The sequence below is a fragment of the Meleagris gallopavo genome, chromosome 1, assembly GCF_905368555.1.
Source record: "Meleagris gallopavo chromosome 1, MGAL_WU_HG_1.1, whole genome shotgun sequence".
NCBI classification, from domain to species: Eukaryota; Metazoa; Chordata; class Aves; order Galliformes; family Phasianidae; genus Meleagris; species Meleagris gallopavo.
In genome coordinates this window covers 165,541,460-165,560,968 of record NC_139404.1, presented here as the reverse complement: position 1 = coordinate 165,560,968, position 19,509 = coordinate 165,541,460, and the positions used below count along the sequence as shown (strand labels likewise).

General features: G+C 39.3%; 1 protein-coding gene across 1 annotated transcript in view; it reads right to left on the bottom strand.

Moving 5' to 3' along the window:
- Positions 1 to 1,392: 1,392 nt before the first annotated feature.
- The window catches only part of GTF2F2 (general transcription factor IIF subunit 2), an 87,830-nt gene continuing 69,713 nt past the window's right edge, over positions 1,393 to 19,509 (bottom strand). The window contains exons 7-9 of the mRNA XM_085215832.1: positions 17,175 to 17,274; positions 8,756 to 8,899; positions 1,393 to 1,759 (exon numbers count right to left, since the gene is read on the bottom strand). Of these exons, the coding sequence (XP_085071958.1) occupies positions 1,640 to 1,759; positions 8,756 to 8,899; positions 17,175 to 17,274 (364 nt within the window). The 3' untranslated portion in view covers positions 1,393 to 1,639. The remainder of the gene's footprint in view (positions 1,760 to 8,755; positions 8,900 to 17,174; positions 17,275 to 19,509) is intronic.

The following is a 19,509-nucleotide window of genomic DNA, read 5'->3' as shown; positions in this document are numbered from 1 at the left end:
TGGGAAGGACAGCAGTACGTGCTGGCTCTGGCTATTCCTGGGAAGGAAGCAACTTATCACAGCAAGCAAAGAACTCTGGCTTCCTGGGCTCCTGTCAGCATCTTCAAATACCTCCTGCAGCAGTAAGCTAGCTGGGTCCTGCTCATAGAATCTGGGAAGACAGAAGTTACTGGCAGGATTTATAAGGGGACACAAAGAGCTATGGAATGTGATTGGTGTTTTAAAAAGCCTTGGTTGTCCACCTGCTGGGATTGGGCAGGTTGTGCTGCAGGAGGCTGAGCACCAGCAGGAAGCACATCTGTAGAGAGGAGTTTACACAAACAATTGATAAAAACAATCTGAGCAAAATTAAAATGCATGACATGCATAGAGGGTCACTTGTTTTACAAACCTCCTGAGGCATTTGATCCTCCTCCTAAGCTTTTATTGCTTGAAAGTGCACCAATAATGGAATATTTGCTTTTAAAATAGGTCATTTATTTTATTACTGTGTGCAAAAGCAATGGACACGTCTGAAGGACTGGAAGGAATACGACAGTCATGCTATAAAATCTCACCTTCTACTTCATTCACAGACACAATAAGTTCTTTTTCACTGTTTTCTTTGCTCTGTTTTTTAACACACAAGCTCTGAGAATATAATTAAGTGGTCCTGTACCACCTTCCTCCCTGCTCTCTCCCAAAAAAGGATGCAACCCTACAATCTACATTTCAAAAATGGGGAACACAGAGAGACAGACACCTTAAGAAATCTTCCCCAAGCACAAGGGAACCCTGTCAAAAAGCCACCAATAAAAACATGCTGTTTAAAAAAACTGCATACTTAGACTTTCTAAATCATGACATGTCTTCAGTCAGTAAGATAGGTCATTGCTTGGTACAAATTAAAATAATGCTTTTATTGGTATGCTTAAACACAAAACATAGGTAACACTAAAAAACCAAAAGATAAATCTGTTCCCTGATGTACCTAGCAGACAGTTCTCTTTTTGCCTCAGTCATCACCTAGAAGGGACTGCCATCTTTCCTACAGAACTGTGTATCTAGTAGCCCTTGTTTTAAGGTTTTCTAGCTGTGCTGATTTGTTCCCAGGAAGTCTCAAGGCTGTGATGAGCTGTTTTGGCTGTTCTTCCTAAAGCCTGATTGCCAAAGGAGCACAGTGTCCGTGCACCAATCACTACACAAGCACTGCACGACTTTGGAGCCTTCCAGGTGAAGCCCTGAAGGATGACAGCAGAAGTGAGAGCCTGAACCTGGTTCTACTTGGATGCACAAAAAGGAAGTTACAGGTTTCTCTGGGACACGTTATCCTTCCAAGTCATTGAGGCTTAGAAGAACCAGAAAGCTATCAAGAAAAAGCAAGTCAGAACTTAAAAAGATTTCTAAGAAAGATAAATCTAATCCAAGTTTATTCTATAAATATTTTTTTTTTTTGTCAAAAGACAAACATTTATAGAAACTTAAAAGAAATATTCCTTTGAAAAACAAATGAAGCTAAGGAAAATTACAAAGTATGGTTGCTTTCATTTATATTTAACCTTGCAGAATTACGCTGTGCTCAGTCCTGTCTGCAAACCCATGACAGCTCCCTCACTGCAATCGCTCTCCGTCGTTCTCTTTTGCTTCATGAGCAGTTTCCTTAATCACTTTTGTCTTCCACTTGGTAATGTCTATATTCTGGCTTCAGCTCCCATGTGTTTTTGTGGGTCCCCTTCACATTGTAGATGCCTATTTCTCTTAGAATTTCTTTCAAGTATATCTGAAAGGAAACAAGATAACAAATTACAAAGGCAACTGCCAATATCATACATGATGTCCCATCATCCACCAAATCCCATTGACTTTGCTAACACAGATGACAGAGAAGACAAGGGGCAATGGGTACAAGCTGCACAACGAGAGGTTTCATCTTGATATAAGAGACATTTTTACAGTGGGAACAGTCAGTTGCTGGGACAACCTCCAAGGGCCATGGTTGAGTGTCCACCACTGGATGTTTTCAAGATTTGGTCGGAGGAGGTTCTAAGTGATCTCGCCCAGGCTCTCTTTTCCCATGAAGGGAAGGACCTGCTGATATTTCAAATTCCCTTCCATTCCAGTGACCCTAAAAATGGGACACTCAGAAAATCAAATGACTGAGATATAGCCAACGTACCCGAAGTGTCAGACACGCAGTTGGTCTCAAAATCTGTGCACGGCTACATTTCCTGCTAAGTGACAAAGGCGTGGGGGTGCTGCTTTGCTTTCTGCTTCGGAAGCTTGCTGCCATGCCAGACGTTAATGGGGCAGATGGCAGATCTGCATGAGGAGCACTCCCGGAGGTGGCTGTCACACAGCTCTGTCACCGCAGCCCCCCGGACGTGCTCCTGGCTCTTGCTCCCTGTGCAGTCACATCAATGTCTATTGTCTCAACAAAGTAAGGCATTATAAAAGCCTATTTCAGGCCCTTGGCTTTTCTCAGCTCCACTCTATGTACACACGTCTTTCCGTCCACAGCTCCCTGTGACCTTCACCATGAAATTCATGCAGCTTGCCTTAATGTGGCCACTGTGCCTTTTGGTAAGTTGCAGTTATCAAAGAAACCTTCCTGCTGGAATTTCACAAGCCAAGCTAAAAGCTCCTGGCTTACAGTAGGAGAATCAGCTTCCTTACATTAGGATTTTCAGTACCTTTAAACCCGCTGTTATATTCTGATCCGACCAAAGCCTCAAGCTGTTGGTTTTCAGCTGTTTTGCAAAGCTTTCAGCATTTTATTTCTGCCTTGTTTTTAGGGGAGCGTTGAGTAGGTGCCAGAGAATTTCCTAATATATTCAAATATTAAGACTAGGCAGGGAAAATAGGGAAGGAAAAAAAAAAAGAAGCAAAGCTACGATAACCAGTAGCACAAACTTTTACATAAGACAGCTCACAAATATTGCCTTCCTTTACTCCTTATAATAAACATCAATAATTTGTTGTATTTTTTAAAGAGCCATTTCCCTGCTTGCTTGTTTAAATATTTATCAGTGCTGACTTTGGAGGATCACCATGGCAACTGCAGGCCACAGTTTAAGAATCTCCACATGAAAATCACAACTGCTTTAGTCCGAATACTTCAGTCCTCATTGAGGGCATATACTGATCAGGAGCTATGGGAACCCTTGTATATTCTGTATCTCCAGTTACACCAAGTGAAAATATCGACATCTTCCGAGTCATTAATGGCAAATATTTGTTGATGACAGTAAAGAAGTACTGCCTGATCTCTTCATAGAATCACAGAGTTGCTAAAGTTGGAGAAGACCACAAAGATCAACCAGTCCAACCATCAGCCCATCCCCACCATGCCCACTGACCATATCCCTCAGTGCCACAGCTACATGGTTCTTAAGCACCTCCAGGGACCTTCCTTACACTCTATTCATTTTTTGCCAAATGAAAAAACTGGGAAGTGAAAATTATTTGCAGTGACTAAAACGAAAAGTTTTGTTTTTTTTTTTTTCAAGAAAGCTGTTGTTATTCTCTCTCCAGTTACACGTAAAAATTTACAGAGCCCAAAATAGCTTGATCCCACACTAACAATGATACTTCATTGAAGGCTCATGTAGCAAAAACGATCCTTTGAAAAGACATCCCAAAGCAATGAGATTGCTTAAAAGATCACTTTGTCCACATTAGAAAGATCCCCACACCAGACTACAGGCACAAACTAGTTCCTTAGGGTCCTATCTTTGCCTGAGGCAGCTGTGCTTCTGCTCACTGCAGGGATGACTTCCTTCAGCCTTGAGGCAAGCACGACGCAAAGCCCAGCAGGTGGCAGCAGGAGATCGGTGCGAGGCTCCTAACACACCTTCCCAATGCAACCTGATGTACAGATGCTGTCACTGTTTGAGAGTTGGGCCCCTACGACAAATCTGCTCAATAAAACAGCAATGGAAGTGCAAGCACTTTTCATAGAATCATAGAATGGCCTGGGTTGAAAAGGACCACAATGATCACCTAATTTCAACCCCCCTGCTGTGTGCAGAGTTTGCCAAGCACCAGACCAGGCTGCCCAGAGCCACATCCAGCCTGGCCTTGAACACCTCCAGGGATGGGGCATCCACAACCTCCTTGGGCAACCTGTTCCAGTGAATATTTCTGTACACTGATGCTGCTATTGTGCAATGCTTTTTCTAAAAAAGGTGATCAGAGCAGGTGGGAAAGCTATTTATCTGAGTGCATGTAGACATGTATGCATGCACATCCACTGCTTTGTTTGCTATCATTGTGTTATGCATGTATATTAGCTTTTGGTAGTGTCACCAACAGATACTTCAATAGATGGCAGCGTGGGTGGGAGAAATACGCTCAGATTCAAGGTTAAATTCTACCATGTGGACAGATTCATGAGAATTAAATACAAAATGCACCCAGTCACATGAAGCACAGCAAGATGCAGTTACTGTGCTGAGAGACCCAACCTGCAGCGTGAGAGCCAGGTCCCAAGGTGGGAATGGGAGAAGCACAACACGGTGAGCAACTTGCTGCTCCTTTGTGGCACTGCCTTTGGGTGATGTTTTGCATGATGTGATTCACAGAATCAATCATAAAATCATAAGGGCTGGAAAAAGCTTTAAGATCATTTAGACCAACTGTCAACCCATCGCCACCATGCCCACTAAGCCGTGTCACTAAGTGCCACATCTACATGCTTTTTGAAAATCTATCTCCTATCTCACCTAACGCTGCCTGCTGCGTGTCTCCGTGCCATCCACACAGTTAACAGAAGGTTACTTTCAATTTCACAGAATGACAGAATGGCCAGGATTGGAAGGGACCTCAAGGATCATGAAGCTCCAACCCCCTGCCGCATGCAGGGCCACCAACCTCCACATTTAATGCTAAACCAGGCTGCCCAGTGGCCTTGAACACTTCCAGGGACGGGGCATCCACAACCTCTCTGGGCAGCCTGTGGCAGCACCTCACCTCTCTCTCTGTAAAGAACTTCCCCCTGACATCCAACCTAAATCTTCCCTCCCTCAACTTCAAACCATTTCGCCTCGTCCTGCTGTTATCTACCCTTACAAAGAGTTGACTCCCCTCCTGTTTATAGGCCCCCGTCAGATACTGAAAGGCTGCAATGAGGTCACCCCCCAGCTGCCAATTTCAGCCCATTTTCAGATGCAGTTCCCCAGGCAGTGCCACTTCTGTCTCAAACTTTCTAGACTTCCAAGAATTTCAGTTAGACAGAAAACTAAAACGGAACAAAATTAACCCAATGTGATGAGTGAGATAACAGTTCTGCCACAAATAAGGGCAGTATAAGCCTGCAGTGACTGAGGGTTTGAAACTATCTGCCATCTCTGCTCCGAGTGGAGGAACTAAAAGCAGAATTGAGAGAAACATTTTTGAAAAGCTGAAAGAGGTATTCACTTCCAAGCTCTAAAAGCCTTTCTGAAACTTCAACAAAAAATAAAATCAAACCAGAATTAGCATAACCATTACTTAAAGCTGAATGTAGGAAAAAACTGTAATCAACCTACACTATTTTGAAAAGCTACATTTCTGATTAGATCAATGGTTCCATTCCTTCTTGGTTCCAAATACTCCAACTGTTTGACTGCTCACACAAAAAGTGTATTTCTTCTCAGCCATTGAGCCCAAATGGAGAATTACAGCAATATTTCCAGGGAGCACTGCATATTTGCATGTGGGTAGGTGACAATGGATTTGCCTAATACTGCAAATTGTTACTTTTAATTAGGAAGAAAGCCAAATAAAACCAGGCTTCTCTAAAACAACAGGAGTTTCGCATCCAGAAATGACTTGCTTTATGATTGCACAATCCCAAAATAAAGATGGCAGCAACTTCCTATGAGAGATGCAATATATTCTGCAGCAAGGATTCCATTTACTATTTACATCTACTGCTGCATAAGAAAAATACCCTCACTTATTTATTATTTTCCTGGCAGAGACTTTGATTCCCTTGGATAAGTGTATTTTACATATTATTAGTTAGAGACCACGGGTTGGCAACCCTGCACATAGCAGGGGGTTGAAACTAGATGGTCATTGTGGTCCATTTCAACCCAGGCCATTCTATGATTCTAGAGATACAGGCACCCAAGACTTCATTTCAACAAGAGCTGCAGCAACCACAACATTTTTTCCTCACTTCTGAAAATAACCCCAACGTTTAGAAATCAGAGCAGAAATTACATATCCAGAAAATCTTAGACACTATGACAGAAAATGAAGCAGTGAACACTCAGCAGAGATTAATTAACAGCCAACCTCTGTGCAGCATGTGTGTGCCTATTCAACCTGCTGGCATTTATGATTTTTCTTAGGAGGTCTGGCTGCTCTGTGAACAATAGGGTCACAGTGAGCGCAGGGAACAGATACTTCATTTTCAGTGAAGAAATAAAGTTTCACATCGGAGGTTGAAGCCCTGAGCATTAGAGAAACCTGCACACAGAGTGAAAACTGGATGAGCAGCAGGATGTGATGGGTAATGCTCTTAAATGGAAATGAATGCCATCAGCAACTCCTAACAGAAGTTTTCAAAGGGAACACAGTTGGGAAATTATCACAGCTTTACTTTTGAATTTATCAGTATATTGGCTATTCAGTGGAAGAAGAAAGGCACCAGGAAGAGGGTTTGATTCAGTTAGAGCATCCAAGCGTGAGGATGCTGTAAGGGCACAAACACCTAAGGCAAAAGTCTGCCATGGAATTAACAAGAAATCCCAATTCTTACAGTTTGAAACTGAGACTGCACAGTCCTCTTTGAGGAAACGGTCTAACAGCTGGCTGCTCTCAGGAGCCCTCAGCTAATTAGGAACAGAGGGGCTGTCACCCAGACCCTGCATACACAGATGGCGCATTGTGCTACGGGCAGAACACATTCAAGAGCATATATTGACAGCAGACACACGTAGGGAGATTTAGAAATTCATCATAAATGTAATAAAAGTATTCACCTGAGGTATTTTGCAAATACTGAATACGAAACCACAAGAAACTTGTGTCAGAAGCACAGCTTTTCCAGGCTCCTTGGAGATGAGCAGAGCAACAGGTACATTCCAGAGGTAAACTGCATTGCAGGAAGATGATGACTTTTGTTCCCCTATGGCTTAAGTGGGAGTTGCAGAAGACTATTTCTATCTGAAGTCATGTTAGATGGGATAAATCTGCTTCAGCTTACATTCAAAGTGATCAAGATAGTGACTGTCACACCTATCTCTTATTAAGAAAAGAAAAAAAACATTCTTGCCACTGCTTTCATGTCTTTCTCCTACTCCTTCCTCCTTCTCCTTTTCAATCAGCTGCATGCCTTCTATGCCACACAGATAAGGAGTTGAATCATTAGATAAATTAATGAAACAGCAGAAAGAAATACATGATCCAGAAGTAGTTTCTTCCAGGTTACTACAGTACTGTGAACCTACATGTATTTGAATTGGGAAACATCTTTGTGCAGTTTCTTGACAGATTGCATTGTGTACCTTATACTATACAAATCCACTGGTACTGATCCACTTACCTTAACCACGAAATGAGCAAAACTGGTAAGCATTTCTTTTCTTCCTCTATTCTTTTGCAGAGAAGTATTTTCGTCTACAATCCTGCTGTCACTGTTCCTTTTTCTGCCTTAGCTCTATTAACTTTTGAAATTGTAGCTCCATTTGAACTTAAACACAATTAAGTTTCCCTAAGTCTTCTGAAAACTCAGCAGGGTTGTAGACAGACATCAAAGTCAACAGTAAAAAACATCCAAAGTACAAAAGATATCCTCATCACAGTGGAAAACAGGCAACAACAGATGCTACAAGCGCTGTTCAGTGGAAGCCACTGATCAATAAAAGAAGAACAGTTTCAAACTAGAGGTCAGGAGCATGGGCAAGTGTTTGGAGCATGACTGTGGGTGAGGCTAAGGTGACACAGATCATAGGAAAACAGATTTTGTTAGTCCTACCAAATAGCCACACAGCTTCTGCAAACACTTCTAATTTTATTGTGCTAGAACTTTATCTTCTCTGTGTGTTCATTTGCAATAAAGCCAGGAGACAGGAGACAAAAGAATCAGCTACACAATTTCCTGACCAGCCATCCCATTTCCTCAAGAACTACAGCAGCATTTGGTAAGCAAGCAAACATTACCCATTTTGTCTGTTGCAGTATCCCCTCACTGTATCCTGGTCTATAAGGAAAGCTTGAAGAGTAGAAGAAGGGAAAGAACTGCAGAGTTTCTGTTGACAGATAAAGGAACTGGCAAACACTGAAGATTAGCACAACCAGCATGTGAGTGTAGGTCTTCATGCTTTTCTTGTTTGTGTATCCAAAGAAGTCTTTAAGAAAATCAAAACAGACACTCAAACCCTCTCTACTCTAAGATTTCTTCTATTTGTAAAGGAAATTAAGAGCTTTTGCAGGTGCTGACATAACGCTCAAGTTCCTAGCATGAACTACTTAGATAAATAACATTCACAGAAGACACAGAAGCATTACAGAATTTGGTTTCTAGTATTGAATAGAACCTAAATAAACAAGAGATCATTTAAGTTACTCAAACCACCTCTCTAGAAAGTTCACTCACTGCAATGCTTTGTATCCTACACAGTTCAATAAAGATGAACTTAAAAGCTGGTGATTTCCATTAGTTGTAAAAAAACACTAAAAGATTTGTTTCAAATGCATACAGTGTACATTAAACTATTTTCTGGATATGGAAAGTAAACATAATGTTAACTACTGAAAATGCTTATGTTAGAAGACTACTAGTACATACCACTGGCTGTTTGGTTATGTCCACCAGGTCTTTAATGTTGTAATACTGATGTTTCTCAAAGGCTGAAAAGAGCATGTCCAATACTTGTTGTTTATCAGCTCGAGCCCGTTTTCCATCTTCTTTCTTTTTCTTTTCATATTCAATCTATTAATGAGGTACAAAACATTTTAAATACATTCATATGTAAAACCACATGATTCTCAGCACTGAATATTAAGACATAAAAAAACTCTATATAAAAATAAAACACTGTTCAGTGCTTTTTATCTGAAAATTTTTCTTTTGAGCACTCAAATATTCTTCTATGAACATAAACTAAGCATTATGTCCTTGCACAATGAGCTTTTCAGATATGTATCTCTGCTTTAAAAAACAAAAAAACAAAAAAACAAAACCAAAATACCAGCAACAAAGCCTGCATGACGTGCCTAAACCTGAAGGGAGAATTAATATTAGTACAAGCATCCAAACTGAGCTAGTATTTTTGTTCCACCTCTGTTGATATAATAACAATAAACAACCTTCAAATTGCCATGCTCATGAAAATCCACAGAGCAACACAGCTGCACCATGACCACAGATACCACCTGCTCAAGGCATGCTTAGTTGGTCTTTAGACATTGCCTCATCTGTTTCAGAAATGGCACTCGAGACAACTACTCCATAAAGAGGAAAACAGAATTCTGAGTAACATGCACAAACTTACTGTTGTCTAAAACAAAAACTCTAATCAAGTACAGGCCCTCGTTATCATGTATCATCCTATTTCAGGATGTATATTAAAAATGTTTAATTGTTACAATCTATGCAAGTTAGCCATGTATTTTTGCAGAAACTTTTATCCAACCACTAAAAATGTTTTTTGTGTTTCACCAACTTCATCATCAGAAGCAAGACTTGTACAAACCAGCATACATCAAAGCAATAACAGACACTACTCAGCACCAATGGCAAAATTTGCCCGTACATTACCCCATTCACCCTCAAAAACATCCTCAATAGCAGAAAACCATCAAACTCCCCAGAATGTAATGCATTTCACATAATCAGTAGGTACTTTCAAGCAAAGTCTATGAAAAGCAGCATGACACAGCAGATAAAGACCTGGTTGCCTGTGGGATAATTTCATACAAGTGTCATCCCATCTCTGATGTCTCAAGATCCTGATCCTGAAGGAAGATGTTCAGAGAAGAAGCCTACAGATGAAAATTCACAGTTCTATTGGAGGCTGAAAATCATCTTTTTGAGGGGAGATATTAATTTCATTCCAAATTTTTCCTGTACTTCATTGCCAGCTAACTCCCTCCTTCTTTCTGATTGATAATAGGCTGTCTCTTGCTATCTGTCTCAAAGAGGCTAAAGCCTGTTACTACTTTGCCCTTGTTCACAGGTCTCTGGACAAAGACACCTTTCCCTTTCAAATTCTGAAACAGCTTTATTACTAAATGAATGTAGAGCAATTGCTTCCAATCTGTAACTTGAAGGTTGTTCCTTCAGCTAAAAACCTGGAGGTAGGCTCAGGCATTCACATACTTGATTGTTTTCCCAAGTATATATTAGTGCTATAAAAGATGCAGCCTATCTAATTCAATTAATTTTCATCCACTGATACACTATGGTGAAATTATTTAAATCTTGAGTCTCTGCACTAAAAAAAAAAAAAAAAAAAAGTCCTACAAAACAGCAATAGCTTTGTAATGGTAGTAAACTGTAACAACAAGTAGAACAGCTTTACGTACGTCATCTTGGTTGCTGTGATCTGTAACAAGACCGCTACACCGCACAGAAACTAGACTAGAACATAAATGAAACATTGCCCCTGTTATAAATAACAGTTTGTCAAAATATTTGCTGCTTCTAAAAGTCCAGCAGACTAATCAATAGGGTTGCCTCTTGACCTTGGAAAGATTTCAGTTGTAAGCTTTGGAAACTCCATTGTGGATTCAATTTCTTTTTACCCTTGGCACAGTCTCACAATAGTTCAAAACTACACAAAATACAGCCAGGATCCATTAATGTAATAGAAAATAACTACATAGCTTATAGAATGACAGTGTTCTTCTGGCTGTAAGGCTGAAATCTTTTCCAGGGATGTACTCAGAGTCATCTGCCTTGCAGCTCCACTAGCAAAACAGCTGGCCAATTCTCTGCTGGGTATATTTACATGGAATTTGGAGGGGCAGGGAAAATCTCATTCGTCTAGAAGTCTACAACTACATTCTGCAATGAGTCCAATGAATGGATACCAAAATAGGAAAGGGCCTGAATCACCTCTCCCATGAGGAGAGGTTGAGAGAACTAGGACTGCTCGGCTGGAGAAGAGGAGGCTCAGGGGGATCTCATCAGTGTCCATAAATTCCTGAGGGAAAGTGTCAGAGGCTGCAGCCAGGCTCTGTCAGTGGTGCCTGGTGCCAGGACCAGAGGCCATGGGCACAAACTGAAGCACAGGAGGTTCCCTCTGAACACCAGGAGCCCTTCTGTGTTGTGCAGTGATGGAGCACTGGCACAGGCTGCCCAGAGGCTGTGGGGTCTCCTCCTTGGAGATCTCCCAGAGCTGCCTGGATGTGGTCCTGGGCACCCTGCTCTGGGTGTCCCTGCTGGGGCAGGGGCTGGAGCAGAGGGACCCAGAGGTCCTGCCAGCCTCAACTGTGCTGTAATTCTATGAGTCTATACTACTATAGCCTACAGCACTTCTCCAAGTTCTGCTTGCTGAGCGGAGATTTCTGCAGCATGAAGAGTAGAAAGTAGGAGACTTGTCGTTGGTTGCATGAAACATAGGATAAAACACAACATAGGTGAGACTGCTGTCCCTTTCTGCTACCTGCAAGATAAACAGCATACTAAACTGACAGATTGATTGTCAAAATGTTCATGCATCTTATCTTTGACAGCTCTGACAGTGGTCAGCTTTTAATTTACATTTGGCTCAAGTCAGCACTTCATAAGATATATGATTATATCTGAAATATTTTTCCTGTCAGAGTAATCATCTTTCCACAGGAAGCATCTATAAATTATGCAGCTACCACTGTCAAGTCCTAACTCAATGCATAACCATAGGGACTTGCCACTATAACTTGTGCATACTGAGGAAAATGAGATATGCATGCTTTAAGACATGCATTTGGGATTTATTGCAGTATGATAGTCGTCCCTTTGGTCTGAAATACATTAATGTGTGACATCTCAGACTACAGTCTAGTTCATACTTCATTCTAACATTGAAAAGTAGCTGTAATGATCAGAATTCCATTAAACTGTCTAGTTAAGAGACTGTATTTACATCTACAAGAACAATTTTGGTTTCTATTTTCTAGTATTACTTGTATTAAAAATCTTTGCTTTGTAAGCTGGAGAAAGCTGATGGGAAAAACCCACTGTCATAAGTAATGAAATTGGAAGTGCTTCTTAATGAGTAAGATCACCACAAAGTGATCTTTACATGGAAAGACACCAAGGTAGAGACAGTACCGTGTTATATTAGGTTTTAAGAAGAAAATGAGTAAACAGTAACCCAAACATTACCCAAAATAAGCAAATGTAGTTGTGTACATCAGGCATTTTTTGTTCCTTCACTGACAATTGTTTCAGATTTTTTTTTCCCTTTGGTAGTTCACAGTCAAGCACAGGAATCGTCTTGTAGGATTTATCCTATGTTTCCTTCAACATAAAAGGAAAGAAGGAACTGCACTTTTACTGGGTCCTCTTCAAAGACCCAGCTTTCTTAAGCCTGACTTTTCAGCCTTCTCTGACTAGGGATTCACAACATTTTCTAGTTTTTCTGTGCAGCTGCTGGCATTGGTAAACAACACTGCACTGTGTTGTCCATAGAGCACCACTACATTTAAGACACTGGCATATGCCAACATTACTAACATTTTCAATGCATGCAGAGTAATCTATTACAAGAGGAAGAGAAGAATTATCCAGCTTTAAATTTGTTGCCAGAAAAGCTTCTGATACATCAGAGGTTAAGTCCAGAGAGATGGCATGAGAGATGAAGGCATTTTTATTTTCAGTGCTTGACTGAGTTCTGGTTTCCTGTATAACATCTGAGGTCACTTTTCAGTGTAAAGATCTCTGTATTTGGTTTTGGGGATAGCAACTTCTGTCTGAGTTAAAAGTACAACAGCTGAAAGATGTGGTGTGAAAGATTACAGACTGCATGGCTCTGCTACAGGAGCAGCTATTATGTCTGCTATTCCCAACCCTTCTGTGATTTTCTACCTGCCCAGAAACAAAAATAAAAGGAACACAAAGAATAAAAACAGAATCAAGCTGCAACCTCCTCGAGTAGGAAGGTCAAGCTAAAGTGATGGAAGAAAACAATCCCATCTTTTTCTGGTTTCTGGCTTGTTTTTAAGGACCAAGAACAAGAGCCAGGCACTGAGGTTGTTCATCCTGTACACGGTAGGGCTGCAGGAATAATGAGTAAATAACACAGAGTGATAAGGAAAGATACGATGACTTTCAAAACAATCTTAAAAATAATGAAAAAAAATCACAGTTCTATTTGTGCCTCTTCAAATGAAGTATAGTGAAAATGTGCTTAGCTGGCAACTAGCTACAACTCTCTCCATGTGGAGTAAAAAAACAACATTAATTTTAAAATTGATGTTTCCTGCACAAATAAAAAAAAAAGTAACAGTAAGGAAATTCTCAAAACTGCCTTTACTGATGCAAGGTCTCTGACGGGATCATTTCGTGACTAGGAATTAAATAATGTGAATAAAAGTCTTCCTACAGAATAACATTAAGTGGTATTTTAAACTGAACAATCTGTTTTTGCTGTAAATTGTACTGCTCAGCATTCTTCTTTCTCCATTATTTTTGTGACTCAGCAACTCTTCCCCAGTAGGAATTTTTATTTTACAGCCTCCTGATTCTCCAAAGCAAACCAAGTGGAAGTGTTCGGTTTCCCTATAAAAATACAAAGTGAATATTCGAAAATATTCTAAGAGCCTTCATTCATTAATGTAGAAAATGAACTCACATACAAAACTGATGACCTAACTCTCCCTTTGCTGAAAACAAGTTACATGCAAGAAGTGTCTCAGCTGCCTATGTTTTAGTTAGCAACACTCTAGCCCTTACCTCCAGCTTCAGCAACAGCCACCACTGTTGTTTAGAAACACTGAGCACATTGTGAAGTGTGTTTAAGAGAAAACCACATTGTTTCAGCTGCCATTTTCTTCTTTTGTCTTGTGAATACACTATTTACAGCAAGTTACAATGCATTCTTTCATTTCTTCCCCTTCTATTTTCTTTGCTAACAAGATGTTTAAAGAAATAGACTTAAAACACTTTCTGAGAGCCATATGAGAATATACGTACATTGGAAACGAATTAGATTTATTTAAAACTGTGTAGTTTTCAAATTTAAAGAGCATTGAAATATGATTTGATTTCAAGGACCGATCATTTTAGAACAAGCTGCCAAATGTAGAAGTTGTTAGTTTATCCCTGCAAGACTTCATACAGGAATCAATTTCTCTTTGTTTATCATCACAGTATGTTGCTCAACTTGCTGAAAAGCTGCCAAAATTGCCTTCTTGAAGGTATAATTAGTAGGAAAGCAATGTATTACACCTCTTTGTTAGACAGATAATGTAAAAATGATAGATAAGGCATTATAAAGCGAAACTAAATTTAAAGTTCCACCTGAAGATGTTACAAATATGTTTTAAAAGGTCTTATATTCTTTTTACTGTTATTACTATTTTTTTATCTAACAAATTATCAAAACAATTCCGGTGCATTGCTCTATTGACTGAAAAACAGAGATTTTAGTCCTATGCAAAGCAATGGAAACCACACCACGCAATACAGAAGTGGAGATCAGCTGGTCAAATGCAAAGCTTCCTTTCTTAAATCTGTGTCTATTAATCTAACTATGAGCTCACTACATGGCTCCAGACAGCCACCACTGTCAACAAAATATTCCACAGACTGACCGAGGTGAAAAACAGGCCAGCATGTTCAAGTAGTGCTTTTGCACGCATGCATGAGTAATTGGAAGCCCTGCTGCTTACCCATTTACTCTTATTTTGCTGATGTCTTCTCACAAGTCTCCATTCTGTCCATTAGCTGCCAGTCATGCATGCATGACTGCCTCTTCTATGCATCACTACCAATGGATGTGAGTGCATGAGACAGTACCAAGACCAATCACAAGATGAAACAATGGTCTTGGGAAGTAATAAAATACCCCAGTGGCAAGAAGTCATTTTGTTTCCAGGAAGTTTTTGCAGTTGCCCTGAGGGCCAGTTCAAGGCTTACAAGCAGTTCTGCCTGTTTATGTAGGATGGAGATGAATAGAAATGTTGGGAATATATGAGCAAGGATTTAATCCTATCTTTTTAAGATTCTCCTCCACCTACTCCTGATGTTTACTAAGTAAGAAGCATTGTTTTTAGCATCTGTTTTCAAGAATCTGACATAAATGTGGTTTGTTATTTTAAATACTGCCTTGGAAAGGAAACGATTACACCTAGCTAGCTAGCTAGCTATCAACATTTATCCATACCTACGTGCAAAGTAAAACCACAGTATTTATCACTAAACTGGGAAAAGAGACTCAGAAAGCTTTTCTATCTCTTGGAATATGAATACCAACCTCTACAGTAAGAGAAAAGGTGAACCAGGAGAACTCAAAGAAAACTCACTTTGTGTTTAAAAAAATGACTCTGTACTTCAGAACAGCAAAAGGATAAAATCAATTATTTTGTTCTTGCAAGGTCATAAATACTCTATTTTACACTAACTATATTTAAAATAATTATGTCTATTGCATGTATGACTGACATATTATCCAATTTTTGCTGAAAGAAGCGATCTGAAAGCGATGGAGGGATGACCCAGCAGGGTCTAGAGAACTTTTCTGCTGTAGTATGAACAATAATTAAGTCACAGAAAGATTCCAGCTGCAAGAACATTAATATTGCAACCATGTAGACATAAGCACCACTTGTAGATATAGAGAAAATGAAGGTCCCTTCCTCAGAGAAGAAAAGCTAAGCTGTAATCATGGCATATATTCTAATGGAATTGCAAATTCCTGTAGTGAAAAGGTAGGTTTAATGTATTTATTTTGCAGAAAAAGCAATCACTTCTCCTGTCCTTACTAAAGACAGAACTGGTCGTCAAACAAGCTGTCACTATTTCCCCTCTACAGGTAATTTTTCTCCTTCTTCCTTCCATCTGTGTGTTCATTTAGGAGTACATGGAGCAGTCATATTTATGTCCCATTTAATATTCTATCACTTCTCCCTTCAGAAAATTTTATCCTTTCTTATTTCAGTAGATGTTCATTCATTGCTCATAAACTCCCAAGAAGATGACAGGGTTACAATCAGTACACAGAAAAGCCATAACTTTTTTAACAGGCCTTGTGAAATCCTGGTTATATTGCTCAAAGCTTACACAAGACTATACTCATATGAAATTGCAATTACATAGAAGGATATAACAGTGTGACTATTTTGATTAAATGTCATTCCCCTAACTGAAATAGTTATATTGCTACGATCATCTATCTATAGATCAGACTTTTAACAGTAACTACTACAAAACAGTCCCATGAGGGAGAGAAATGATTATTTTGGGTTCTGTAGAAATAGACATTTCAGAATAATGCTTAAATATCAGCCAGTATATTGTCATTTGTTTTATGTAAATAAAATCTTAATAAAAAGTGTAAAAGTTTAAATGACTAACACACTGACTCATTTTTAGTATGACTTAACATTCTTCACATTCAACAGTAACAGTGATTATATATGCATACATACAAATTACTCAAAGAGGATCTTTAAGGAAAAGGACATTATAGTTTGTATGTACATCAACTGATCTGGAACAGCAGCGTGGGTGTAATATTGACAAAGCTAATGATGCAAATAACACGTACTATGAAGGTATGAAACTGTGAAAAATTACCAGCTGTTATTCTTTCCTACTCAGTTCCAGCAAAGGACTAGAAAATAAAGATTCATTTCATGTCTTTTACCCACCTCCATGTGGTATTTTATTTGTCTCAAAGGAGCTCTTTATTGCACTAAGGCAGAATTGCTTTTTATCCCCAAACTTTAAAACTATATTTCAAAGAAAGACTAGAGGAAGAACACAATCAAGACATTAGAGAGGGTCTGGGTAAAGGCAGTCTGCCTTCCAGCAGGTAACATGAGAAGGTAAGAATTGGCAAACCTTAACCCCAAAGGTGATGTGGCTCTTGAGGTAGAAGGAAGATTCCCAGAAGAAAAACCATGGGAGAAACAGCAGAACGTGGAAGATTTCCAAACACTGTGTTCTACTGTGAGCAACAGGGCTACAGAAAGCCTGGACTGATGGCAGCAGCACTGCAATTGTGGAGTCTGGAGCCTGGTTAGGAGAAAAAGTGAAAGTATTCAAAGCTACTTACATTATATTGATGATTAGCCACAGGTTTATAATTGGTGGTTACTGCTTTGTCCAGTTGCTGCGATAACCTTACAGGTTTAGAAGATTCTTCTATCTGAAATCTTTAAAAGAAAAGAAAAATAGAATTAATAAAAACTTTGCACAAGCACACAAACAAAATGAATTATAAAAATCTGCAAGTATGAACCATCTCTTATCAGAGGTGAGCTGCAAACAAATAATGCAATCTTTTGAACCTTTTCCTGCTCTTTTTGCTCGAGGAAAGCATGGACACTAGATGTTACTGAAGATACTGAAATACTGAAAACCAAGCAACTGCGAAGGGATGATACTAAAAGTCATGTCTGAACAGAGACTTTAAAAGTCTGACACGTGTGATAAAAGCCCTTGCTTTTAAAAATGATCAAAATCAATGGAAATGAATGCCAAATTTCCCAGCTTACTCAACCGAGGGCTGGAAAAGCTTTCAATTTACTTCTACCAATAGTCAGACAACAGTGAAAATGACCTTCTCTTTTACTCTTAATGTAAAAATAAAGATTTATTTTGCCATAATAGAGCATCAAAGCACAAATAACCATTTGAAGAGCACTTTTAAAGACACAAAGACAAAGAAATCCACACAGGTTCAAACCATGTACAATCATGTCTCAAATAAACCGTTGACAAATGCTGACCTTGAGTATAGTTTGGGAAAGATTAGGAAAAGTGCAGAGGTTTTATATACTTTGTTAAGTTAATCTCTAGTTATAGCAAATAGGAAATAAAATCAATCTTCCTCCATATATAGCTAGTACTGCTGAACTGTGTAGTTTTGTCCCATATGTATGTAGATATGTATCTGCCTGTTTCCCTTTGAATTTTTGCAAACATGTCATTTGTTCTACAGTTTTATTATCCTTAAGAACAATACAGTGCCTTGTATTCTAGATTTCTAATCTGCAGAAGGTACATTGATGCCTTCTGTCCAAATACAGCATGTCTTCTTCTTAGCTTGAAGGAAAATCAATCTGAAGTTAAATGAGTGATGAACCCTTTCTACCACCATTCTAGCATATAAGGGTAGAAGTTTTTATCAGAGGAGTTTATCTTCTGGCCTTCAATCTAATTAAACGATTTTAAAGATTTTAATGATCTCATTATCAAAGGTCTCCTAAACATTTAACTTCCACAAAGAGGAACAGACATTACAGGAAATCTAAACGCCTATATTTTCTCTAAATCTTCTCCTCATTTTTATTTTTTAATACAATCTTGTCTATATAGTGTGGCTTTATTCTTTGTTCTTACTTCAGGAAAACAGCCAAAGAATATCAGCCCTTCTGTAATTACATGACAGAATACTGCAAATATGGCTTGAACACATTTTCTCTGAAGAAAATGCTTTATAATGGCAGCATCAACCCCCCTCTAAATTCTTAATAAATTAGATATTTAAGCATGAAAATAATTGATAACTCTTTAGCCTAGAACCTGTGATGAACTTCATACCGCTGAATGCTAAAGGGCTCCTCCTGTTCTGGCATTTTAAAATTACAACACAGGAAATTTCACCACTCATTTCAGTGCAGCTTCCATAAATTAATCTTTGCTCTCCTTCTCTTTGCACAGGAGAATTCCAGCAATTTCTTTCTTGACATTTTCCACTCCAAACGATTTGCTAGGCATAGTATTGATTTCAGTGTTTTCATCTTAACTTGCAAACTGCTAATTTTTAGAAGAATAGAAAACCGTATGTGTAGAACTACTGCACTTCTCAGAGACTTCCAAAGTCTGATGGCTGTGACATTACATATAACATGTGCAGTTCCCCAGAACGCAATACAGAAAGCAAACAAAACAATCTGCATGCTTAGGAAACAGGCTGAAATCCTACAGCGTAAAAATGGAAATCTGAGTTTGTGAAATGACAGAAAAGCTCTGAAAGATCTACAAGGGTCCGGGGAGACCTCATCATGGCCTTTTAGTACTTGAAGGGAATGTATAAACAAGAGGGGGAATGATTGTTTATCATACAATAATATGAGGGTGGATAGTGATAGAACAAGGGGGGATGGTTTCAAACTGAGACAGGGGAGGTTTAGGTTAGATATTAGGAGGAAGTTTTTCCACACAGAAGGTGGTGATGCACTGGAACAGGTTGCCCAAGGAGGTTGTGGATGCCCCATCCCTGGAGGCATTCAAGGCCAGGCTGGATGTGGCTCTGGGCAGCCTGGTCTGATGGTTGGCAGCCCTGCACACAGCAGGGGGTTGAAAAGAGATGATCATTGTGGTCCTTTTCAACCCAGGCCATTCTATGATTCTACATGTACCATCTGACAAATGTATCAGCTACA